At 35.6% G+C, this 26253-nt stretch overlaps 4 protein-coding genes across 5 annotated transcripts; 1 reads left to right on the top strand and 3 right to left on the bottom strand.

The window, feature by feature from the left end:
* Positions 1-563: 563 nt before the first annotated feature.
* Positions 564-7396, bottom strand: LOC132170687 (mitogen-activated protein kinase kinase kinase 2). Of its 2 annotated transcripts, none has more exons than XM_059581764.2 (17): positions 6956-7396; positions 6386-6427; positions 5351-5416; positions 5159-5269; positions 5006-5086; positions 4861-4926; positions 4655-4737; positions 3412-3493; positions 3240-3340; positions 2962-3001; positions 2737-2796; positions 2603-2652; positions 2296-2500; positions 1969-2202; positions 1546-1871; positions 1386-1453; positions 564-1064 (listed from the first exon to the last, which is right to left on the bottom strand). In XM_059581764.2, the coding sequence occupies exons 1-17, from the start codon at positions 7232-7234 to the stop codon at positions 967-969; spliced, it is 1992 nt and encodes a 663-aa protein (XP_059437747.2). In that variant the 5' UTR covers positions 7235-7396; the 3' UTR covers positions 564-966. The 2 variants fall into 2 exon arrangements, with proteins under 2 accessions (XP_059437747.2, XP_059437746.2); XM_059581763.2 differs by having other exon boundaries at positions 4849-4926.
* A 947-nt stretch (positions 7397-8343) lies between these two features.
* Positions 8344-11552, bottom strand: LOC132168615 (putative UDP-glucuronate:xylan alpha-glucuronosyltransferase 5). Its single transcript, XM_059579606.2, has 2 exons — positions 10817-11552; positions 8344-9287 (listed from the first exon to the last, which is right to left on the bottom strand). The coding sequence occupies exons 1-2, from the start codon at positions 11550-11552 to the stop codon at positions 8344-8346; spliced, it is 1680 nt and encodes a 559-aa protein (XP_059435589.2).
* Positions 11553-14256: 2704 nt separating this feature from the next.
* On the top strand, positions 14257-14881 carry LOC132168616 (Cyclin family protein). Its single transcript, XM_059579607.2, has 2 exons — positions 14257-14648; positions 14716-14881. Exons 1-2 carry the CDS (start codon positions 14257-14259, stop codon positions 14879-14881), a joined length of 558 nt encoding a protein of 185 aa, XP_059435590.2.
* A 252-nt stretch (positions 14882-15133) lies between these two features.
* On the bottom strand, positions 15134-25377 carry LOC132170343 (mitochondrial Rho GTPase 1). The gene is made up of 15 exons (XM_059581294.2): positions 25216-25377; positions 24632-24857; positions 23640-23772; positions 23032-23181; positions 21792-21968; positions 21352-21603; positions 20136-20204; positions 19909-19964; positions 18876-18957; positions 18409-18620; positions 18241-18310; positions 17541-17653; positions 16830-16980; positions 15730-15916; positions 15134-15562 (listed from the first exon to the last, which is right to left on the bottom strand). The coding sequence occupies exons 2-15, from the start codon at positions 24847-24849 to the stop codon at positions 15492-15494; spliced, it is 1941 nt and encodes a 646-aa protein (XP_059437277.1). The 5' UTR covers positions 24850-24857; positions 25216-25377; the 3' UTR covers positions 15134-15491.
* Between the last annotated feature and the right edge of the window lie 876 nt (positions 25378-26253).

Genomic DNA, 26253 nt, shown 5'->3' on the forward strand with positions numbered 1-26253 from the left:
ATGTCCTTTTTAGACTTCCAAAATTGCAATGTAGGATCTTAATTTTTCAGTTTCTTTCAATTACCCTTACCATTTAATTTTATCGTTAACTTAATAAACAGCTAGAATGTAAAAGTCTATTCTGCCTCATTAAATTTTAAAATTTTAAAAATTTTAAAAATTCTACCTCAAAAAAGTAAAATCAAAATAAAAAAAAATACATCTAAAGACCTGGACCATGTCCCTGACGCCACAGAATCTTTTTTTTTTTTTTTTTTTTGCTTTTCTTATTCATCTTTTATTTTATAAAGCGGTATTTTGATTATTATTTTTTTAAAAACGAATGGAGTGAGATTGAAAGGGATTGAAAGATCAAAACCCTACATTGTCAATATTTTATTTATGGGGGCAATGAAAATACCTTAGTAGTTCATGAAGATAAGTGAAATTTTTCCTAAAATTAAGAAACTAAAAGACTAACGGATTCCAATAAAATTAGGTTTCAAGAGGGAGAACCATTCCATTGTCACAAGATTCAACAGGATGTTCCCAAGTATAACAAAAGAAAGTGACATGAAATTTTTTTCATAGGCTATTGTGTTTATATCATCCGGGTTATTCTACATTAATAATACAATTTGTATGTATTTGACACAAACTAGAGAAAAAAGTATTCCACTCCCTCATCCCACCCACAAGAACCACCCAAGAATACAAAGGGAAAAATTATCGCCAAACATCAACAATGCTTTATATAGCACAATAACATTCACAAGCCAGGCCTCTCATACATGGACACATTCACAGTATGAACAATGGGAAATTGGATAGTATGTGAGATGCGTCATTGCTGTATTCCTTCGGAGCTTGCAAATTGGCCATGCCAAGTATTACTTACCACAGAGCCAAAACTAAAGCTCTTGTGTTCACAACTCCTGATGGGAAAACTCAATTCTCAAGAGCCAGCATGAACACTCTGAAACAAACTTATTTGTCTGGGGATGCAAACCTTGTACGCTGCCGATTCAAAGCTCGATCCTTTGGAGACGATGTTTTCCCTCCCACACCTGCTTGGCGCATCATCTCTGCAATAAGATATGTAATAATCATGTGTTTTTATGCGTTATGCGCATAAATTGATTTTACAACTTTAACTTCAGACATACTAAGGTGCATCGATTTGAACACAAATATCTGAAAACTTCTGGAGGATTTTGGCTAAAACAAAACTTAACAGTGGCATCTTTGAAATGAAGATGGTATGTCAAAACTACTATGAGGTTCCTCACAAACTACAGTAAATTAAACTTGGCAATGGTTTCTCTGAAAGTGAAGATGGTAGCCCCAAAAGTACTAGTATTTAGCTGGCATTCAAAATTATACGAGGCAAGGCAGGAATTAGTTACCTCGCTTTCTCTCAAGTTCTTGGTCAAGTTCTTCTTTCCACTTCCTCTGTCTCTCCGAAAAGCTCATACTGGGAGTGGCACAGTATACAATTTCAGATTAATCAACTACCAGAATATCATATTGAGGCAAGCTAAAGAAACAATTAACTGATGAACTAACCTTGGGCTACTTGGCTCCTGCTGAGCATCAACTAGACGATTTTTAAGCGGAGGTGAAGGGACGTCCTGTGAACTTTGATCACTTGCACTGCCAATATTTGACACACACTTGCTATTACTTCCTGGGCTTCCAGTATTAAGAGCATCAAATGCTGGAGATGGACCACCAGTTGGACCTCGACTTGGTGACCTGCTTTTTGGGGGTAATTTCAAGTACTTTGGGGTAGTTTCATCACGTGTGCTCTCCACAAAACTCTGTGAGCAAGCTGGAAAACTGTTGAGAAACTCTTCATACAAAGGCGTTTGCAGTTTCGTCAGTTCAAGAGCCTGACATATTGATTTCCAGTTCAGCACACATAATTCAGAGCAAAACAAAATATATAAACATGAACAGCTAATTTTGACTCAAAACTGAAAACAGTACCTTCTCATCCAAAAAGGCTGTAATTTTTGACTCAGTAAGTTCATCATCATCCTCTGAAAGTGACGGTCTGCAAGGAAATGAAAAATCTTTCTCCCCTGCACCGAAAGCTCCAGAGTGGGCAGCAGGCTCAGAAATTTGTTCATCAGCGTCTGAACTTGTACCTCTGTGTTCCGGTGCCAGACTTTCATCCAATTTGTGCCAGTCATCAGAGGGCTCACACATGGGGTTAAAACTCTAATTATAGCAAAATAAATTGTAAAATGATTAGTTTCTGAATTCCGTAAGTGCTCATACAAAGTCCAACCATGAGGACATAAACGCAGTTACCTTAAAGTTCCCAGGAATTAGAGAAGAACAAGGATTTATTTCCCCCACCGTAAAATCATCTTTGTCAATCTGACACATCTCATCATCACTGTTGTTCATTCCCCAAATACGTTTATTTTCTGGGGACTTCTCAGGGTATTCAGCTGAGCATTCCAGACTATCCAAATTACAAAGATCTGTTGAGCCAGGGCAGGTTGACAGTTTACTGGCGACAAAGTTAATGCTATCATGTCAAAGACAATACAAGTATCATAAAAGGCACTATCCGAACTTTCAAATTCAGAAGAAACTATATTGCAAAACTTACGACGCTTCCAGGCCTCTGGCACTTGACGGGGAAGGGGTTTTAGAATTTTCCTGATTGTAGAAAAGACACTATTATAAAGAATTCAAAGAAACATAGGAATAACATGTTATAGGATCCATTTCGACAGGACTAACCGTGACAGAAGTACAAAAAAGTGGATGAGATTCCACTTGTTCGCCAGTAACAAAGGGATGCTGCATATAATTAGCAAAGTAAGAACATTCCTAGGTGCTCTGAGTGGTCAACTTTTTGGCAATCACCAGAAGCACAGTTTATGGTAAACTGGAAAAGTTATACAACTACTGCACCCTTCTATATGCCAATTCAATATAGAGAAGTGCTAATAAAATTAAAACCACCTGGAGCAACTCAGATGCAGTAGGCCTCGAATTTGGTTCCCTGCCATTGGATGACACATCACGAATTATTTATTTATTTAATTTAAGAAAAATAAATTAAAATCTATAGTTTGGATTCTCTCCCTCGCTCAATATAAAGATTGCACATCAAAGTTACTCGAGATGATTTTGACTAAGAAAAATATAGTTTTCCAGTACAACATAAATTAGGACATACTAAATTCAGAGCAAAACTATTTAAGTGAGAGAGGAGTTAAAAGAGAATCAAGATTACATACTTTTGCAAGCATTTCAGCAGAAAATCTTTTGCTTCAACGGAGAGATGTTCAGGGATTGGCGGATGAGACTTGGTTGTCCCTATGTAGAAGAGAGCAGCAACCTGAACGAACCTGTTGTTAGTACAGTGTATGGGAGAACGCCTTTAACAAATTATTAAGTGTTAGCAGATACCTCTTGGTACTGTTGGCTCCAAGGAGGCTTCCCAGTGGCCATCTCAATTACAGTACATCCAACACTCCATATATCAGCAGAGCTAGAGAATGTTCCCATAGAATATCAGTAATTTTCAGTTACCAAAAGACCCATTATAGAGAATATAATACCAGTGAACTGCACCATGTATCTAGGACCACCACAGAATTACAGATACAGAAAGTGTGACCAATGACCAGAAAAGGGTAAATGCATAAGCTAATACTGTGCATTGTTAGAATGCAACTCTTCACTAAAGATTACTCTGAGGATCAGATACAAAACTCTTCTAAGCAGCTCTTTATAATAAATGTCACAACAGGATATCATTCAAAGAAAATAACATTTTAGAACTGATATAGAGGATACCTCAACAATCTCAACTCTCATGCTTAGCACAGCATGATACAAAAAAACTTCCAGGTCTGCTTGATGTTAACCCAATATACTGGTTTTCTCAAGCATTTGGTTTCTCAAATCTATGGAAGCATCTATAGAGAACACTTGGCTAACCTTGCTATACCTCTCTTCATAAATCATGTAAATTTTTTCCGACATCTCTAGCGTAAAAAGAGAAATGAGATAAGGGGTTCTTGTGGAAGAATATAGCTCTAATTTCAATAAGTGGTTTAATACAAGGTGAATGGGGTAAACTTGATGCTAATCAAATCTTCTCGATGTAGCTATTAGGGTGCTCTTTAATGTCTGCACCTAGATCTCCAATCCAGATGCAGATGCTTTAGCAAAAGCAGCAGTAACTTTGGAGTATTCAGGTAAACTGATGCCCTTAAACTTGAGAGTTCTTCAGCAAGGGATAAGTTTCATAACAGTACTTCTTAACTTCTTTTGCTTATCTTCTAGGGAACCTCTTCCTCTTTACCTTCATTCTTTTATCTATCAATAAACCCTCATACTAAACAAATAATAGAATTTTTTTTTTTTTTTTTTTTTTTAAAAAAAAAAAAGGCAGAGAAGATTGCCATTATTAAATTCTCATGATCGCCAGTGAGCTATAGCCCAAATAGTACCTCCTCAGCTCATAAGAATGGGATGAAGGGTGTAATCGTAGGTTCAAGACTGACCTAGTGCATGTGTAATTTAGCAATAAAATAAAATTTCCCATTGCCAACTTCAGGAGATACTATCTCTTCTAAGCATATTGAAAATATAGCAGCATGCTGGTGACAATTTAAAGATTTAAGGAGGTTCTGATTGCCCTTACAAGCTATGCCCAGTCTGGAGAATGACTTCAGGAGCCATCCAATATGGAGTACCCTTCATAGACTTGGCGCCTGAAATAGTAGCCTACACTAGTGTACATCTCTCAATTAGATGGTATACACAAAGTATAAGTGTTTCCACAAACTAAAAACTGTATATCTAAATGGAAAGTGAAGGGAGAGACAAAGTCAGTACCAGCTCAACAACCTGCTTCGATGCACCAAAATCTGCAAGTTTAATGCATCCTTTATTATCTACAAGAATATTTGCCCCCTGAAATAAAGAAAATAATGGGTTAAGAAAAAAGGATCCTTTTTAGCACGTATATCAATAGCAGGGTAAGGCAAAGCACCTTGATGTCCCTGTGCATGATTCCATTTTTGTGTAAATACTCCAGTCCTAATAACAACTGCTTGGTGTATGTTCTCATAACCTGCTTATCAAATTATACCATAAGGTTCACATTAAACACCTAATTATAAAAGTTGACTAAGCAAGAACTCACAGCCTCAGGGAAAGATCCGAATTTCCCTAGAAGTGAAGATATTGATCCACCCGGCACAAATTCCAACAGAATATTCAAGGTTTCCTCCTCCCTCACTGTACCCAAATATCTCTAATGAACAAAAAAAAAAGTGTACTGTCAGAAGAGTGATAGGCTTAGTCTGTTTCATGAATAATAGAAGGTCATACTTACAACAATGTTTGGATGAGAGAGATTTTTAAGTAGCTTCACTTCCTCCTCGAGCTCCCTGATGTGAGCCTACTTATAGCATTAAAACGAGTACTCAGTGAATCAATATTGAATAGCCAAATAAGGAGATCAATCATCACAATTTCCAATATCTTCACCAAACACAAAAATCTGAAATTTCAAACATCAAAATTACTATAAATTTATCAAAAAAAAAAAAAAAAAAAAAAATACTATAAACTACATTTCACTGCTCAGAAAATTTATTGAAAAGACGATATTAGAAACTTGTTGTGTTAGTTGATGTCAAATTTTGGTCTTCAGAATGCATAATTGTATATCTTTTATTTTTATTTTTATATTTTCTACTTCTCTTGGCAATTAATAGTTAAGTAATTAGCAACACTTCCATTTATTAGGACGGAAGTAATTAATCCTCTATTTCTTAATTGTTGCTTAAGCTTCAAAAGTTGAAAAAAAGAAGTGTCATGCAAATAAAATCAACAACCTCCACTCAGTGAGCTTCACACAACAAATTGCGATAGTTGAGAGAAGTTTGCCATTCTTTGAAGAAAACAGCATAAATTTTCAAATATAAACGTCATCTTTGAAACAATTTTCAGCAACACGACAGAAAATGAACCAAAACAAAATGCAGTGGATAGGTCAGGAGGAAGCTGATCAAATGCAGGGAGTAGAAACAAACTAACATATATGGTTGTTATGTACAGAATATCTAGTGACCTAAATGCAACACCCCAGTCCCACATTGCGAAAATGAATAGCTCACCTCTGTTCCAAATTGGGAAGATGGCGTTACACTAAAAGACTAAGGCTACTAACGTAGTGAACCTAATACAGCTAAATCCAAATGCCTTAGCCTGATGAATTAAGATTGTTCAGCAGTAGCAGTCAGAACACAATGAAATCTGAAAGTTTCAAATTTTGATTTATTTTCACAAAACCAAACAAAAAGAAATAAGTGACAAACACCACAAAATTAATATCAAACTAAACACAGGAATTTAAAAATCAGACCTGAGCTTTCTCCTTTGAAGCAGTATTTGCTGCAATCAGAACCTAGAAAAGAACAAGCATTAAACAGCTAAAATCAGATTCTAAACCCAAAATTAGTCAAAACCCAGAAACAATCACCAACAAACCATTTCATACCATAAGTTGAAGCCCAAAATCAACGAAAACCATAACAATTAACCAGAGGCAAAAAGAACAAAACTAAAGCAAACTCCAAAACTGAAACTAACAAAATATCCATCATAAATTCAACAAGAAAAAGATTCAAATCAAACTCCAAATCTAAAATTAACAAAACCCATTTCAACCAACTAGAAGAAAACCCAAAACCGAACTCAAAAACTAAAAATTAATATAAACTTATTACAGTGCCAACAAGGAAGAACTCAGAATCAAACTCGTAAATCCAAAATTAACCAAAACCCGGATGAAACTGAACAAGAGAAAACCCCAGAACTACCCTCCAAGGACCAAAACCAAAATCAGCCAAAACCCACCAGAAACCAACAGCAAAATTACACTGTCAAACCAAAATGAAGACCCCAAAACACAAAAATAAACAAGAAAGAAGACCTGTTTCACCGCTAGGAGCTCTCCGGAATCAAGATTCATGCCCATGTAGACGTGCCCGAACGCGCCGCAGCCAATCAACTCGCCCTTCCGCCATCGGATCGGTGGCGGTGGCGGAGACGGTCTGGCGAAGACTCTGGATTTGCGAATGCAAGAATTGATCTTGTCGACCAGAGTGGTTGGAGCCAAAGGGGATGGTGATGATGAAGGTGATTCTTCATTGTCTGGTGAGGCTGTACGAAATACCAGTGATCGGCGGACTGATCCAAATATTTCTTGCATTTGTGAGCGAGCGAGCGAGCGAGAGAGAGAGAGAGAGAGAGAGAGAGAGAGAAAGAGAGTATTGGGGCTACTGGGGTTTCAGTATATGGGCAAGAGTGAGGAAACGAGTCTAACGAGAGATGGGAGACACGGTGAGAGAGAGAGAGAGAGAGAAAGGAGGGAAAAAGGTGACGGTGATTGCTTTTCAAAATAAAAATTATACATAAAATGAACTCTAGAAAGGAATGGGCTCCTTCTTCTCTTTTTTTTTTACCATAAACAATTTTTTAAAAATAAAAATAAAATTAAAAAATTAATTACATAGATTTAGAACTTTTCATTCTTTTCTTCTTTAAAAAAAATGGATATAATTACACATGGCATGATGACGTGGATGTCTCACACTATTTGAGATAAAGTAATTATATTCTTTACGCTCATTTATCACATATATTTTACGAGACTTATAAATTGGTGTGACTGTCAAGTCACATATATATATTTAATATCATTTCTCTACAAATAATGATATTAATTTATAATAAAGATTTGAATAAAATCTATAAAATCTCTAGTATTACTCTAATTAGCACCTAATAAGATCCATTTGTTAGATTACATGTCCAAATTCACATCGATATTTTTTCTACTCCGGAAATTAAAATAACTAAAACTCGTAACTTGATATCTAAACGTTGAGTAATGCTATAATGAGGACTATAATTCTTTTTGTATCATCTTAAATGCAACCTGACTTTTAAAATTGAATATAAATTAAAATTCAATAATGATTATTTCAAATTTAATAATAATTTTAAAGTCAAATCACTTTTAAAATAACACGAGACATTCTTTCTAGCATTACTCTTAAACATTAGGACATTAATTTCTTTAGATAAAATTTTGAACACCATAATTAGATCAAGAGCCTCATCACTACTTCCCTCTCTCGAGGGCTTTTGTCGATAAAACAACAACATTAATTAAGGAAACTATTTCTTTTGATAAATTTGTCACCAAAAGAAAATTAAAAAATTGAGATTAAAAAAAGCAAAAAAGACTAAAGATAAACATGTATGAATTATGATGCTCTATTCAATAATGGGCATATATATATATATATCCTTAATTTATTCCACAAAACGTCGTCGTCGTCTCGGGTCATTAACCTTAATCTTCCAATGCCCATCTGGCAATTTCGCATTTCTAGCTTTCCCTCTCCACTTCCTCACCCTGGCATCCATTTTCTCAGAGAGCCCACAAAAAGGCTGCAGCTTCTTCGGCATCGCTTCGTACACCTGCCACCACCGCCGGTGAGCTGAGTCGCTAGCAAAAGGATGGTGGTCCGGCATGTCCCAATTACAATCATACTCCTTATAGCACATCCATGGCTTCAGCCCCAGATAATGTATCGCATAAACATCCGCCGGAATCTCATGCTTTTCGTCTTTGCTCCCACGTCCGTAAATTTTCAGGTGATTAAGCTTCGCCGGCAACCGGTGCCACCACGTGAAAACTTCGTTAAGAAAACCCTGATCGCCGCCATTATACGATCCCAGCTTGAAACTCTTCTCCATCAAGTCCTTAAACACGCACATCGACGGTTCAATTACCATGACGCCGGAGTTAAAAATCGTCTTATCATTTGGCGCCGCCGACAGCTGTGGGTGGACGAAAAATTTGTCGATGTTCTTCAGGACCAAAAGATCGGCGTCTATGAAGATGATTTTGTCGTAGTCGGTGAGCTGCCAGACGCGGAGCTTGCTGTAGTTCCACTCGTTGTAGGAACCCTTTTGGGCGAAGGGGCTGAGGATGCGCTTGATGCGCTTGATCTTCCATCCGGCGGCTCTCAGGCCCCGGAGGGAGTTGGAAGCGATGGAGTCGTCGGCGAGGAGGATCAAGTCTTTGGTGGAGTTGGTGCGGATGATGCTCTGGGCCAAGGCGATTGCGCCGCAAACGTAGGCTTCTGAGGAATGGAGGACCGTTGCGTAGGCTTCCCTTTGGTGGTGGTGTGTGGTGTGCTTGCGCTTCTGTGGGGTCGACTCTGACGAAAGAGGTCTCCACGCCTCTTTACCTACAAAAATGAATTAAGGGGTTAATTTTAATTTCTAAAAATTGAAAGAGGGCAATTTAGATTTAAATTAATTAGTAGAAAATAGGTCAAAAGAAAAGAAAAGAAAATATCTTTTTGACGAGTAATGCTACGTAGTACAAACCACACAAACATCTTACAAACGTCAACTACAAAAAAAAAACTTGGTTTAGGTGGCGTTTTTTAACCTGGTATTTAGACTATTCTATATCAGCTTTGTGAGATGTTTGTGTAGTATATAGTATTATTCATTTTTTATTTAATTTTTCAAATATTTACTAGCTCTTTGGTGAAAGAGGGATAGAGAAATTATGTATTTATTTATTGTCCTTTCATATATTTGTGTAAACACCATAGTTGAAATGTAAATTAAATGCATTTGATTTAGATAATCGGATTGAGATTTTTTTAGGAATTTAGTTAGTCATTTTATATAAAAATCCAAAGTACACAAGTTAAGTCATTGTGAATGCCCTTTGAGCATGAAATCCAAAGGACCAAAAGTATGCAACTCTAAATTTAACAAAAAGTCTTTTCGAATTGAGTTCTTCTTGGATTGAGATCTAGTTAAAATTAGATTCATTGAAATTGAAACATCTATCCATAACATGACACCAGAAACATGTATCTCAATTTGAACAAGTTCAGTTCGAATTATAACTAAATCAATCTAAGCCAAATCTTTGAATTAATGATACTTTAGAAGTGTTAATTGATTAATAATAGGGATTAGAGAGAGGTGAGAACCATTATTGGAACGGATTTGAGGTGGCCTAGCTACAAGACCAAAACATAATTTGCACAAATCTTTTATTCATTTGGTTAATTGTGTTAAAGAACTTACCAAAAATCCATTTGTTTCTATGTGAATGCATTTAAAAAAAATGTTTTTTATTTTAAAAAAAAATCTTTCAGTGTTTAGGACGATCGAAAATGGTAGTCAAATCGAAAATATTTTCGATTAACCAGAAAAATCTTCTTTAGTTTTCGTAAAATAATTTAGTTTTTTTTTTTTTTAATTGTAAACTATTTTTTAAGTTTAAACTTCTCCTTCTTAAATCGAAGAAGTTCACTGAACTGTCGTTAGAGTTCTCCAGAAGCCGTCGAAGGTTGATGAAAGTCGCTGGCTATTTTTGGTTCTCTCATTTTCCGTATGAGTCTAAAGCTAAAAAATATTTTAGAGAAATCTAAAAGACGATTTGGTTGAAAATATTTTCACAAAAAAAAGGGAGCTATTTCGTCTTTATTTTTATTTTTACTAATTTACTATCCTTGTGGATTCTGAGTTAATCATCAGGAAGTTTTAGATTTGGCAACGTTTGGTAGCTTAATTAATTAATATGGTCCCAAAAAAAAAAAAAAAAACTTCCCTTAATTGCCTAGCTAGAACTCTTTGTAAATAAAATAATCTCCTCGATCACCTAATGCCCACCAAAAATAAATAAATAAATAAAACAAAGAATATCAACAGGATATATTGCACCAGAAAATGAGATTAAACAAAAACGCACCTGTCTCTGCATAACTAGGAGCAAGCTGGCACGTCCCAAAAGGCATGAGCACCTTCTGCTTCAGCCTCCTCAACTCAGGCTTATACACCCAATAATCCCCCTGATGTATCACAAGATCATCACATCTGAAAATCTCCACCATTGGCCCACAAGATCCTACAAACACAACGTACACCGTCCGATGAACATCAGGCGTCACCCACCCACTCCCCACCACCAGATTAGCCACCACCAAATTAACCTGCAGCCTAAACACATCCCTTATCCCTTCCTTTTCCTTCTCTCCAGCCCCCCCACATGGCACCCTAGCTATAATTACGTCGAGGTCGCCGTAATCCGCCGCCCTCGCCGGCATCGGAATCTCCGGGCACTTGGGCGGACCCCACTTCTCGTCTTCATCAATCCACTCAGGGAAGAAGTCCTCCCATTTCAAATCCTCACTCACGCGATCAAAACCAACGTTCACAGTCTTCGTCTTTGACGCCGTTAATCCAAGTAATTCAAATGCAGTGGTCTCCGTCATGTCATCTACGTTAACCAAACCGACATTGACATTTCTTGCGGCAGAATTCAATCGATCATCATTTTGAAGCCGGCAAATGGCGGCGGTGAGGGTCGGCTGGGGCGTGAAGGATAATACGAGGATGAAGAAGAGGGCGAGAGGCACGAGGAGGAGATAGAGAATGAAGGATTTTTGTTGGGAAGAAGAAGAAGAAGCGGCGGATTTGGAAGCCATTGATGTTGAGCTCCCTACACGTCTTTTGTGTGTGTTGTTAATAGGAAGAGCATTTATACTCGAAAGGGTTTAATTAGGAAGGTTTGTTTGCATGGCTGCACGTTGATGTTGTCGTTTTAATCTCTTTGTTTATGCGTTTTGTTGTTGGCTCACGCGCCATTCCTGTACTTGTGATTATTTTTTCTTTATTAGAATTTCTTTTTTGGGAAAGAGAATAATATGTTCATTTTGTGCTCGCCACGTTTCATGTAACCTCTTTCTCTTTGTGTTAGGTGTTCGATTATATATATATATATATAACAAAATTATTTGGCAATAGAAATAACACATAAAAATGGCATGTCTTTTTAAAGTAATATAGCTAGACTATATAGTCATAATAATAAATTCGATTTTTCTACAAAGGAATAATAAGTTGGATATATTTAATCCAAAATCTTCTAAAGTATGATTTTCAAGTCAATTAAGTTCATCTCATTAGACACTTCAAAATTGGAAATGTTTTTTACTTTGTGCCCAACACAAAATCTGAGTGAATGGAGACAATCAAATAAATAGTAAATGTAGATAGCTAGTAGCTTAAAAAAAGTAATTTTTTAAAACTAAATTTAAGTTAAATAATTACTTTACAAAAGGAATTTTCCTTAACATGATCTTGTAGGTTACTCTGAAAATGATTAAGAAATTATTAAGGTGATTTAAGAATCACATGGTGGTGTATTCAATGGCTTTTTTTTTTTTTTTTTTTTTTTTAATGCTAAAAAGAGATATTTATTAGAACATTCATACTGGTTTATGTATAATTTTATGTAAAATGGCTAATCAAAACCCACTTTATCTAGTTTAGTTAATGATTTTAAAAAAAAACACCATATATTCGATTATCTTTTTTTTTAAAATTTTTTTTTTATCTATATCATTCAATTTTTTTTTTATAATGATTGTATTTTTCTTAAAGATCCTATTTTTCAACTTACGGAAAAAAAAAAAGAGATGTGAAGAGAGAAATAATAGTATAAAATTTTGGAAAAAGAGAAAGGTAGAGAGAAATAATATATTAATGAGATTGATGTGTGTACAATGCCGGCTACATGTAGCAGTGCACTATTCACAAATGCAACAAAAATGTATTTTGCATTTGAAATGCATAGTCCGATATTGAGGGTTTTTTAGTGATTTGTTTATCTATTTTAGATAAAAAATAATAAGAAATTTTTTAGTCATTGTGAGTGCTCTAACTCTTTCTAGTTTAGTTTGGACATAAATTTTCTTCAAACCAATCTGAATGAAATATCTTTCGATTTATTTAAAATAGTGCCAACTGTGAAGAAAATTTCCTTCTAGTTTTAGTCTACTCCTTATATCTCTCTTACTTTATAGATTTATCCGCTTGCCAGAATACTTACCTAATAAAAATACCAAAAAGGAATCGGACGTTCGAGCTGACGAAATCATGAAAAAACTGCGCAACCGTTTCTTTAAGCGAACACGTTGACTAGGGGCACATCAAGCTTTTTATTCAAGAGGACCGGAGGCCACGTCACGTTTGTAGTATTGGAGCATGGAAAGTTCCATGGTGTTGCCGGTTATGATAAAAATGGAAGGTTGAAAGTCAAATTTTACCCAATAAAGAAAAAAAAAAGAATTTACGCATGCGCTCGATATGCAAATTAAACTATTTTTTAATTAGGTATATATTACATTCGTGGCCCACAAATTATATTTATTCACACCATTGGATTGTGAGGGATTTGCAATTTCTCCAAATCCTTCCACGTAGGTTGAACAAGTAAAAGCCACCCGATTAGTAAATCTCTTCTGTTTTTAGAACTTAAAAATATGCCAATTTACCAAATGAGCCATTTCACTTGTTTGCTGGTATCTTGGCCTGAATTGAAATTGCCATATATGGAGGGAAACATTGTGGATTGAATCCTATTATTTGCAAAAAAAAAAATGCTTTTTTTTTTTTTTTTTTTCCCTGAGCAAATACAACCAAAGAGAAAAATAGGGAAAAAAAGAAGAAGGAAAAGAATAAGGGACAACAACAATTGGGGACAATGAAATAAATAAAATGCTTCTGAAGTGGCTCATTTAGTAAGGTTATATGCAGGCCAATTAGTGCTGTAATGAATTTTAAAAAATGATCAAATTGAAATATGATCCAAAAGTTTACTCACTTTATAGATGAACGGTTCAAGCTTAAAGTCGAGCGAGAACTCCATATTAATGGCACAGTGCCAATTACCAAGTCACTTTTAATTTCCTTTTATCTAGTTTATTCCCAAGCTTGCTTCCTATCTCCGAATAAAATTCTGTAGATGTGCCTTTCACTTTATTTGTGTGCTCCAATAATATCATTGACTAGCATAATTCCCCCCCCCCCCCCACCCTCCCCCCCCCCCCCCCCCCCCCCCCTCCCGTTTGGTGCTGCATATATACCTCAGTCAGTATATACCATAATAGTACCCCCTTGATGCTTTAAGAAACTTGAAAGCTCGAACAACAATGCCCAATTGGCCGAACAAGAATACAATTCGTTAATCTCTTGTCTAATATATGTATATTCTTCACTGAATAGTGGCTTTGCCTCTAAGAAAAGAATGATTTTGACATTATCTGCCTTATTTTCGTCAACAATAAATTAACGCAGAAGAACCGTGCAATTCCAAAACAATTGTCAAGCAATTTAGATATAGAAACGATGACACTCAAAAGCAAGGCTGTTGAATCAGAGATCTATGCGTCTTTAGGATTGGATGGAAAACAAAAGGGAGTCTCGAAAACTCCCCGAGTTGTTTCAATTATTTCTGCTATTCTTCAGAGAACGATTAACAACAATGAGAAATTATTGACGGGATCAAACAAAAAGAACGCTGTTACCATCTTCCATGGCTCGAAAGCACCCAATATAAACATTCAACAGTACCTTGAGCGAATTTTCAAGTACTCCAGCTGCAGCCCTTCTTGCCTTGTGGCTGCATACATATACCTCGAAAGATTCATTCAGCGGACAGGTGCTTATCTTACGTCCCTCAATGTTCATCGGCTTCTAATCACGAGCTCTATGGTTGCTGCAAAAGTCCTCGACGACGAGTAAGTATACATATCACATGAAATAATGAAAATCCTCCTTCATACTAACATAATCAATGAATTGCAGCTGTTATAACAATGCCTACTATGCCAGAGTCGGGGGAGTTAGCACTGCAGAAATGAATAGGTTGGAGATGAAGTTTTTATTCGGTGTGGATTTTAGACTGCACGTAACTGCAGAGGACTTTTTGAAGTACTCTCTGCAGCTTCAGAAGGAGGGTCTTGACTCTTGAGCGCTACCGTATTGGCCGCCCGGATTAATTCCGGGAGACTGGCCTCACATCAATCAATGACCAAAAAACACAAACAGATTAACACATTGCTGCGTGTTTTTGGTTTTGTAATACGCTTGCTGTCTATAAGAATGTTGTTTTCTTTTTTATCTCCTTGTTTTGGTTGTCACTTCCACAATTCACAACTAACGGATGCTGATGCTTGATGACCATGAATCACACAAGATTGTTACCAATTGAGGTCAAAGATGGTTGTTCTCTCAAAGTAACCTTATATTTGCAAAACTTTTCATTGTGCAAGATTCGTACACAACTCATTCCATTGTATATATTTAGGACACCTGAGGGGGGTTGGGTGTGTAATAATCCAACAAGCAACACCAGAAATGAAGGCCAGATTTAGCCTTCTTAGTACAAAATTCTACAAGGAACGGAAAACACGATCAAGGGGTGTGATTATTTGGGATGCAACTTCTCTACAAATGGATCTGTCTCGAAAAAACCCAACAAGATGGTTTTTGAAGAAGACAAATCGGAGCACAACCAACTGTAAATAATATGATGAGCGGAAGAGCTAAACTAAGCTGATTGATGTGCAAACTTTCATCCCTTAACTGGAATTCTTCCTTGCTGCATAGACACGGTAAGCTGCCAGTCCAACAATTGCCACCGCAGCTCCAACTGTGAAAAGGGTACAAAATGATTTAGAGGCATATGAACAAAAACCATAAGCTTAAAGAGCAATAAAACTCTAGCTCGATTGTCGCAGCAAAAGTGATCATCCATTAGAAACAAGAAGCCAACAGATTCAAGGACTTCTATAAACCCAAAAGATCAACATAACATACCCGAAAAGACCATAAGTGAGCGGTTTATAAGTCTGTGGTATTGCTTGCGGCTTCTCCCAGCTTCTGTTTCAGGAATGCTCAAATGAGGGTGTTCTGCAGCACTTACAATCCTACGGAATATATTATTGAGATCACCCAACTTCGAACTGATAGGTATGGGAGCCTCTATTCCCATGTCCTGACTAACCTACAAAAGCAAAATTGCATTGATAATATGTAAGACAGTTTAGGGCCGAAGGGATGCTATTATCAGATACAATACAACAATACACACTCTCATAATCATCACCATCATATTTACTATCACTCAACACGAAGCAAAAGATACAGTCCACAAATACATGTATTTTTATAGCTATGCACAAAACCACATGAACATATCTAAATATTTAGATATCATTTTTCAACCAAACCCATAGAATGCCTGAAATAGGTAAAATTGTCCTAGCATCTCAACTTGCAAGTTTAAACTAATATTACTCGAATAGATTTTATGAAGTTCGTTCAATCAATTTTTTCTATAACCAATGGTACTATTCCCAAAATGTTGAATTTAGGCCACCTTGTCCAAGTTTTGAAACTTCACCATCCAGCAAAATTTGTCTGACCAATTTTTTCCGACCAAATTACCAGAAAAATCTGAAGGCAGATTTCACTAGTGAACAAAAGCTGGAATGTACTTTCTGCATTTGGACCTGTTCATTCAACTTTGGAGAGTGTTAAATTTTGTTTATTGATTATACAGTTAAGAACTGTAATTTTAGGTAATCTTGACTTTAGTCGTCTCTGTCATGTAAACCTCTGTAATATTTTTGTACCAAATCCAGAATTGGGAAAAATCTAGTCCATGTATGTCAAGTTGCAAATTGCAACTAATACTAATCAAATTGGTTTAAAGAGTTTGTCTAACAAATTTAGTATTCTTACCACCAAGGAAGAAACCTACACAATCAAGCACTGGAACACCAGAAAGCCAACTATAGAAGCCATTATGTTCGGAGCAAGCAAACAACTAAACACACTAAAAATTATTTTTGTGGATAATGGAGCTTGCATAATAGAACATGCATGATATTATAGTCACTGAAAAAAAAAAATACCCTAGTAGAATTTTGTATGGCCATGGGAAATGAGTCCAGATCATCTTTAGCTGCCACAATGAGGCAAGGCACCTCAAAGCCAGTATCTTCGCCATGACTAGCAACTTCTACCAGCAACTCAGTTGCTCTCTCCCATGAGAATGCATTAGAACTGTAAATGTAAAATGTATAATTCCTCAGAAACTCCATATAAATGCAACTGTGAAAATAGTACAGGTCATACAATATACATATTGAAATCACGTTTAAAGCAATCTTCAAGTTCATTTCTCAATAAAGTTAGTAGATTCCAAAGTGACGGTCAAAACCCACATACATGCATGAGCCCAGCATGCAGAGAAGTTAAAACGCTATTTTATTAAGACCTCTCTCGTGTGCCAACAAGAACTATCAACAAGAAGGGAAATTTCCTATTTTAGTTAAAGAATAGAAAGGAAAAAAAGAATAAGCTAAAGCATTCTCATCCATATATTTTGCAACCCTTTACTAAAGGCACCACAAGGTTATTAGTAATAATAACACATGCCTAAATCAATATAAAAAAAGATTAATATTAATATATGACTATATCAAAATATCAAGCTCAAAAAAGCCAAACCAAATTAGAGAAAAGACTGAATTTGGATAGTGTGAAAGTTAATCACTAATTTAACAAACAAGTGTTACTGTGATTCATGCTATATACAATAAAAATAAGATCCTTTTATTTACCTGTCATGAACAAACACTGCTACGTCACAAGCAGCCAAAGATTCTTTATCTGACAGCAGTTTACCAACACCATCTTCAGGTATCTCTCTCAATATAAGGGTCTTTTTTGTCCCCTGTGAAGAAAATAACAAACAAATACTCAGACAAAGGAGTGGGATATGAACAAGATTAGCAATTACAGCAACTGGCAGAGCATATTGATTTACACAAGAAATAACAAACATCAGAAAAGTGAAAAAAAAATATTCTATCTAGTGATAAACTAAACTGATCGGAGGTTACGAGGAGACAAAACCAATGACTTCATGTCGGCCCTGCCTTGAGAAACAACAAACAAAAGGTTTCTTTGTGAAATATAATCCACAGATCAGTTGTAAATAATTAAAGCTACAGAAATTCTCTTAAACTTGCTATTCTATTGTCTTCTAAAACAGCTTACTGGAAATTTACATACCGCCTATAACAATGGAGAGACCAAGAGCCACCACCAGCCCAAGTTAATTCCACACAAATTCAAATAGTTAAAGCAAACAAATTATGGATTAACATTAACTCAGAATCTAGGTTCATCTGTATCTATGCAAGGACAAAACCTTATCGGAATTTCTACAGAATGCACAGCAGGTATTAGCAAGACCAATGCTCACACATAGCATGTGTTCAACCGGAATTTCAAGATGCATGATGTAATAGCACTCACCCTAGGTTCATCAACAACATTCACTGTATAATGCTCTTCAACGGTTGAAGTATACTTATCAGAAAAGTACCTGCATTTCCCAATTCATCAACAACAAATGTTATATTACTTGGTAGCAGAAACTAAATTAACAGGAAGTATCAGATTTAAAAGAATGACTCCGAATACCTTCCAATAAAAGAATTCAACAATGCAGACTTTCCAGCCTTCTTGGGCCCAAAAACAAAACACTGGAAAACATTTCTGTCTGTCTGTTGCTTCTTCCGATCCAAACGCCTTTTTCTAGTAACACGGAATGCAGATAAAGGATCACCAGGATAACCGACATATATCATATTCTCCATGCTCAAAGCTGGGTCTAGAAATGTCATCAAGGCCCACTGCAACAACACATATTTCTCACAATCTTAAGCATGGGTTACAAGAGAATAGAAGAATCGCAATTGTTTAAGAAGATTGTATATTTGTTAAAATTTGCGTGCATAGCATAAGGGTAAAACTTTACATATTAATAGATGGGTAAGAGAGCCAGATTGAGATCATAATTAGTTGGTAGACTGATTTAAAAATTTCCAAACCCCTACTCAGATAATGAAAAAAAAGAAGGCTAAAGAAAGACACTGTGAAATGCATACCTTTGACAAAAAGGCATCAAGAGATAACCCTCCAAATGCATTTTTCTGTGCAACATCCGTGTATGGCTCTCTCTCCCAAGGACTTGCAAAAGAAGTATGTCAAACACCCAAACGCTTTTTGTGGCTAATCATTCTAGTTCTTAAGAAAGAAATAAACTAAACGCTTGGAATAAATCATAGACCAAAAATCCCATTAAATATTACAAAACATCACAAGATGCTCGAGGAAGAGGAAAAGGAGGAGGATGAAAAGAGGGGCAAAGAAAACTTTAAATAACTCTACATTATAAAGAATAAATAAACTTTTTCTTACCTTTTGAATGGTAAGAAAGATTTTATTTTATTTTTATAATGTAGATAGAATTTTTCTTACGTTCATTAAAAAGGAAAGAAAATTTGTATTTATTTTGCCAAAAATGAAAATAACTCAGCAGCAACCAGGTTCCAAACATTAATATATTGATACATCAAAAATTCAAAAACTAAATATTTGTGCAATTTTGGAATTTTGAATTTTGAATTAAAAAAAATTAAAAAAGCAAAGATTTAAACAAAAGACACTAAAATACATTATCGACACAACATATGGGCAGATTGTCTGCACATGCAAGTTAATAAATAATGCATCTTGCATATATGGAAGGTACCTAATAAGTACTGTTAGCCAAGTACCATCACTTTAACAAGTAGCCAAGCCATGAAATAATAAGGTAACTACCTTACCCATCTTTAAACATTGTGAAGCTACTATGACCAATAATGACTTAAAATTGCCCTAAGATGATGCATTGGGAGCAAAATTGATGAGGATTGTCATGCAGAACCGCTTGATAAAGATAAACCAAATGGAAAGCCATGCAGATTGATCAAGTGAACATGAAGGTGAACATGATTTTCTCACATTAAAGAAACATAAGAGTTGTGACAAAGTAAAACAAGCCAGATATATATATATATATATATATATATATATATATGTGTGAATAAAACAAGCCAGATAATATTAAAAGATATTAATGAAAACCAAAAATACCTTTCTGCAGCAGTAGAAAATATATCGCCAATTTCATGAGGTCCCAGCTCCCCTTCCTACTAGGGAAAACAAACATTGATCACGATTTTAAGAGGTAAGACTTGATAAACTATTTAGCTACTTGAAAAACCATAGGCCATCACAGTAAATACTGATCACAGAAATTATATTACAAGCTTATTAACAATGAAATTGGAAACCAAGTACTCGCACAGAATAACACATACAGGATCTGTACAATACAATTCAAAGATTCCCCTCAGATACTCAATGGCTTCATTTGTCAGCTCCACAGTCTACACAAAAGAGAAGCAACAGTAAGCATTTTAAACAAACATTGTATGATTCAGAAGAAAATGCAACAGTTTCATTTGCAGAGTTTTGAGTGGGTTGGGCTAATATATGATTTTTATATTATTAGATAATACATTTGTGTGTGCACGCATGCATGTTATATATCAAGTCTCCAATACAGATGAGAGAATCACAGTGGGAAATTTAGGACCTGTCCACCTCAAACCAAGCCTTACGCATGAAGAAAAATCCTGGAAAAAAATGCTGAATAACCAGATTCAGGAGGCACATTTTATTTAAGGTAGGGCCTAGTCTAATCACTAATCGACCAGCTTAGCCATACTTGCCAATAATTTCATTTCAAGATCCAAGTCCAACAAACATTTACTCACAAGTAGAGGACAGACAGATAGAACTAAGGCTTTATACTGATCATAGAAATCAAGTTTAGCACTCTCCACATGGGGAACCACTCTGAAGCAAGCTAAAAGAGGCTTGAAGCCTCCAAAAGTTTTCCAAGTAGGATCCTAGTATACAATTAAAATACAGAGAACTCAAGGTCAAACTAAGAGCATGCATCATAGCATGTTTTGAAGCCCAGCCCCAGCTTAAGCCATGCCCAACCATTTGCCATCGCTAGAAAGAAGGGTAACATCAAATTCTGCCCATCTACAACTATGAAAACAGACAGACAAATCATATTACTTCAAAAAGGGACTAGTGCATAAAACATGTTTGATAGGGTTCTACCACTTCTCAGAAATTCAATTTGCACTAGCAAATTATTAAGTTAACATAAGGGTTCACATATACTTATAAATCAATATGAATATAAAGGTTCAGATTAGCAATTTAGCACCACCTGCAAGAAAACATGTTTGATAGGGTTCTACCACTTCTCAGAAATTCATTTTGCACTAGCAAATTTTAGTTGGGATTAAGAATTAGTTGAGTTGAGTAAGAATTACTAACATAAAAATTGGCAAGGCAGGGCAATGACAATCTTTGCAGTAGATAATTAAAACTTAACTACCTTCCTTACACTTCCCTAAAACAAATAGATTATTTCAGCACATAATAAATCATTTATCATTTCAGGTAAAGCCATTGCTATTATAGAAAATGTAATTTCCCCAAGCGATATATTACCTGATCGGGAGCTCGTTTGGAAGTTGATGGGATGAGATCCTCTGCAAGTTTGATATCATTGTTGTATCCAAATTTTCTTAGAACAGTCCATGTTGTCTCAAGACGCCCTTTTTCTATGAATAGTGCATGAAGAAAGAGGAAACCCGTCAAAGTAAGCCCACGTTCATTAACTCCTTCAGGCAATTTTTCTGAGACAACCCTCTTAACACCTACTATTTCGGAAGGTTGTAATGGAGCATTGAAACATTTGACCTGTTTACAAGTATTATTAGATCCCTCATTTATCTTCAGTAAAAAATACCATGACTTTGATAGATGAGAAACTTGTTTGCAAGTATTACAAGATCATTCCTGAATTGTCAGGAACAGCATATTTGGACATAAAACAAACATAAGGCTCAATTCAGGACAAAAGTTGCAAACATGGAAGCAAAAGAAACCTGAAAATCATTCAACTCTGCGTCACTGAGGGCACCGTCCCTATCATGGTCACAAAGAATAAATATCCGCTTCAAGGCTCGAACACATCTGGGCCTCAAAGTCTGTGTTTCCTGATCAAATAGTGGCCCTGTTGGATGAAGCACAGCTTTTTGTGCGTAGTAGAAAACTTCAGGGATCTACAAAATTAAAAAATTGCAAACATTAAACTACAAAAATTAGAACCAGAATGCAACAATCAAACATCGCTTCAGATAATCAGAGTCATCCAACTAAATGCAGGATCAATTAAACCGAAATCAGATCCTGGTAGTCACTAGCTTGAACTAAGTCCCTAATGCACAAAGTAAAAGTTTAATCAAAACAAATCTATTACTATACAAAATCCATGTATGGAGGCAAACCAAAAGGGCAAATGATACACATGCATAACTGCATACAGTACAAGACTACTATGCATAGCACATATCAAACCAGATTTCACAGAAGAAAAAAATTTCAATTTACTTTATTGATCAGACTAGTTCAAAATGTCTTGATATCTTCAATACCTAATCTTTAAGTCAAATTCTCAAGCTCGCTCTTTTTTAAAGAACAAGAGAGAGAAAGTAGCCAATTGTTCTTATTTAATATGACTTCTATTTAATTTAAGAAGCTGATACATGTTCAAATCTATTGTAACAATGTAAACTCTTAAGCCATGGTATCAGATTTTTTTTTTTTCAAGAAAATCAGAAAATACTATTTGTGCATAATTTTAATATAGTATTATAGTTATATCCATGAGCAACTGAAATATCAGTTCCTCACTAGAAAACTGATGTTTCCACATGCATTTTCATTACACAACAAATTATAGTTGCCTGAAGACCCCAAACGTTTTACCTTCTCTTAAAATATTTTACCAATTCGCCCCATTTGGGGGTCTCTCTTATATACTTCACGTATACTTGAATTGTGCCCCTCTGCGCTTCATAACAAGTTGATTTACTTATCAAAAAATATATTTTACCAAATACCAAAAATGAATAACAAGTGTTGGAATTCAAACAGAATGACGTTCTGCTACCGTGTCTCTAACAATAAAAACAAGTGCATAGTGTTAATAACAATCCATCGGCAAGACTGGGATATGTAAAAGATTTGACAAGAATGAACCACAAAGGAACTCAACAACACAGGTACAAAATTATTAGAAGAGAAAAAGAAGACAGACAGAAAAGGGCACCAATTAAACAATACCTGAATTTGTTTAAGCGCTGAACATTCAATGCAAGTTTCAATCTCACGAAATTGTTGCATTATTGGTGACATCACCTGCTCCAGGCTCACCTGCTGGTTCTCATCTCTCAAATCCAGCTTACAACCTACCACTATAACCGGGACTTTCACCTGCTCACAGATTTGAGTCATAAAAATAGATTCAAAGTCATGGTGGCCCCATATATTGCGAAGGTAAACAATTCCGAAAACCCAGAAACACAAGAACGCTAAAGGGCTAAAATTATTAAAACGCATGGTTTTATTATATTCAAGCTTGGACTCTGCTTGTTTCAATGCAAACATTTTCCACATTTTCTTAGAACATCAACTTAAATAGTAGATTTCAGAATCATTTAGTGCGAATCAAACAATGAAAATTATTTTTAACATCAGTTTTAAGGTGTCAATGAAACACTGAAAAACCATTAGTTTTCCCAGAAAATATTTTCATCAAAACAACGGAGCCTTAAGGTATCAAGAAGAGCGTGTCTTTCTTTAAAAAAAAATGTCTCCGTATATATTTTCTTTCCATGAATCAACGGTTACAGAAGGAAAATGAATACCAAATAATAATGAAGGATATAGACCTCTAGTTTACGAAGTTTCGGAAGCCAGAAAGTACTCAATCGTTCAAGTGATGTAGGCTCATCACACGCGTAAGTAAACACAACTGCATCAGCCCGCTTCAATTCTTCGGCAACTTTATAATCATCCTCCACACTGATAGGGAAAAAGAAACAATCAAAATTCATTATTAAACTGGAAAATTAGTGCAAAGCCGTAATAAAAAAAAATGATGTAACTCTTTTCCTTGTCATCCAAAAAGCAAGAAGCTGAAATTGCTACACTTTTCATGCTTCCAACAAGCTAATTGTATCACAGTCAATCAAATAGAAGCTATACTTTTCTTATTGCATAAATAGAAATTCAGAAACCTAGCTTAATTTTCTTTTCTGCGTTTTTTCAGCAATGCCAAGTAAAAATTTTGACTCATATACTCTTATGTTTTTTTTGTTCTCAGAAAACCGATATTTCCATTAGGAGGCCCACAAGCTATCCACCTCAAACCCTCTACGATACTCCAGACTCTAGCTTAAGCCCAAAATTCGATTAGGACTCAACTCTAGTTTTCTCAGACCAAAAAATGAAGAAACTACCACTTAGATTTGTAGCCTTTTTTCTTTTGGATGAATTAGATTTTTAGCCTTTCTGACCCATTTTCACATTCTCTACTAAATCATACACAAATAAAAGTAAAATAACATAAATTGAATAGAACAATTTATTTCCAAATTACAAGAGAGAGGTAACATATAATGTTTGCTTTCTGAAATGAGACACTAAAACTGAGCTACAATTTCTTGCAGTTTTGACCATTTTCTCGTGCACAACTACCAAAAATCTAGTCTCAGTTGAGATCCTAGTTTATTTTCTTCTCAGTAACCAAACAGAGATTTTGAATAAAGCAAGAATCAACTGAATCTCACACTATGATATAAGACAACATTTACAACATCATAATTACACCTTTATTTTCTTCTCTTCTCCTACACTTTCTAAGCAACCAAACAGAGCATACCGAGACGAAGTGTCGATGATCGTAATGGGCACACGGTCGGGGAAGAAATCCTCCGGCAGCCTCGTCGGCGGCAACACGGGCGGCACATTAGTCGGGAAGTTCTCGGCCGCCGCAGTCACAACCAGGCTCGATTTCCCGGTGCCTCGGTCCCCGGCTACCACGATTCGCACCCCGGTCTTGGCGTACGGGTTCGTAGCTCCAGCTGAAGCTTTCGCCATTGAAGACGCTGCAAAGCGAAGTAAAACCCCAAAAAAAATCCTAATTATAAAACCCCGCGCAAACGCGATGGTAGAAATGTAAATATAACGGACTTCAGTGAAGAACTTGCGTATCAGAATCTAAAAAACAAAATAAGAAAAATCTCCTGGGAAGATTCACGGTGATGCGGTCAGTGTTGCGATGGCAAAAAAGGTGATTAGTAAGGGTTTTGGAGCGTGAAAAATAGTGAGGGAATGAGTAGAGAGGAAGAAAATAGAAGAAAATAAATAAAAACCCTAGTGTTTGAGGAGGCTGAAGAAACTGCGATGGAGGTGATGGCACTGAGGTAAATAAGCAAGGACTCTGGGATGGAAGATTACTACTACCTTGCGTGCTCTGGTGGAGCTTGAAGAAGAAGACCACCTGAAAACCCTAGCAATCGCTGGTATGGTGGCTACAGAGAAGGCGTTTGGGAAAATCCAAGTACAAAGGAAGCTTCAGACTGAGCAAAACTTAAAAGAAACGAAACAGATCACTGTGCGTTTATGATCGGACGGCTGAGATTTTGAGAATGGTGTGGTAGTACTTGGTGGGCACGACAATTTGGTATCTGACTACGTTGGAATTTTGACATTTACCAATAGGCAGCCGAGTTGTGCTTCCTTTTCCATTGGCTTCATCAATACTTTACAATAATGAGGAATTTTCTTTTTTATAATTCAAAAAATTTAATTTGAACGTTATTTAAAATTTTGTATAATGACATAGGATTATGTATATTAATAGATTCAACAAAAACAAATATGTATTATGAAATGGTTGCCATTCCTAAACAAAATAAGATCACCTACTAAAAATATGAAAGTCCCTAAAAAAATAAAAAACGCCTACAAATATTAGTAAATTGTCTAAATTATTTAAAACGTGAATGCTAGGTGATCTCCCGATTATAAGCGAATATTATTTCAAAAAGAAAAACGAGAAACTGGCTCTTATTTCTCTCATATGAATTTTAGACAATAATATCCGCTTAAGATAATGAGTACACCTACTATTTTCCTATTTAAAATAACTTACATGTAGTTTTTTTTTTTTTTTTTCCTTGGAATGAGATGCAAATAGGTGAAGAGGAATAATGAGTATAGTTAAAGAAACAAATATGGCAATGAATGAAGTATAAGAAAATAATTTGATGAAAATATTGATAATATAAGACAAGCAATTAGGAATGCAAAACCTCCCGATTAAGATGTAGATTCTCAAATTACGAATTTATGGGAGTACTTTTGTTTTGTTAAAAAAAATTCAAGGACATTTTTGTTTTTTTGCAGGACAAAATGGGTACATTGCAGTTTCTTAGTGAATGGAGAGAACATTTCTTTAATTGAAAGTTTGAGAGGATATTGCAAATTATATGTTAATTT

Source organism: Corylus avellana, chromosome 1, assembly GCF_965113065.1.
Source record: "Corylus avellana chromosome 1, dhCorAvel1.hap1.2, whole genome shotgun sequence".
NCBI classification, from domain to species: Eukaryota; Viridiplantae; Streptophyta; class Magnoliopsida; order Fagales; family Betulaceae; genus Corylus; species Corylus avellana.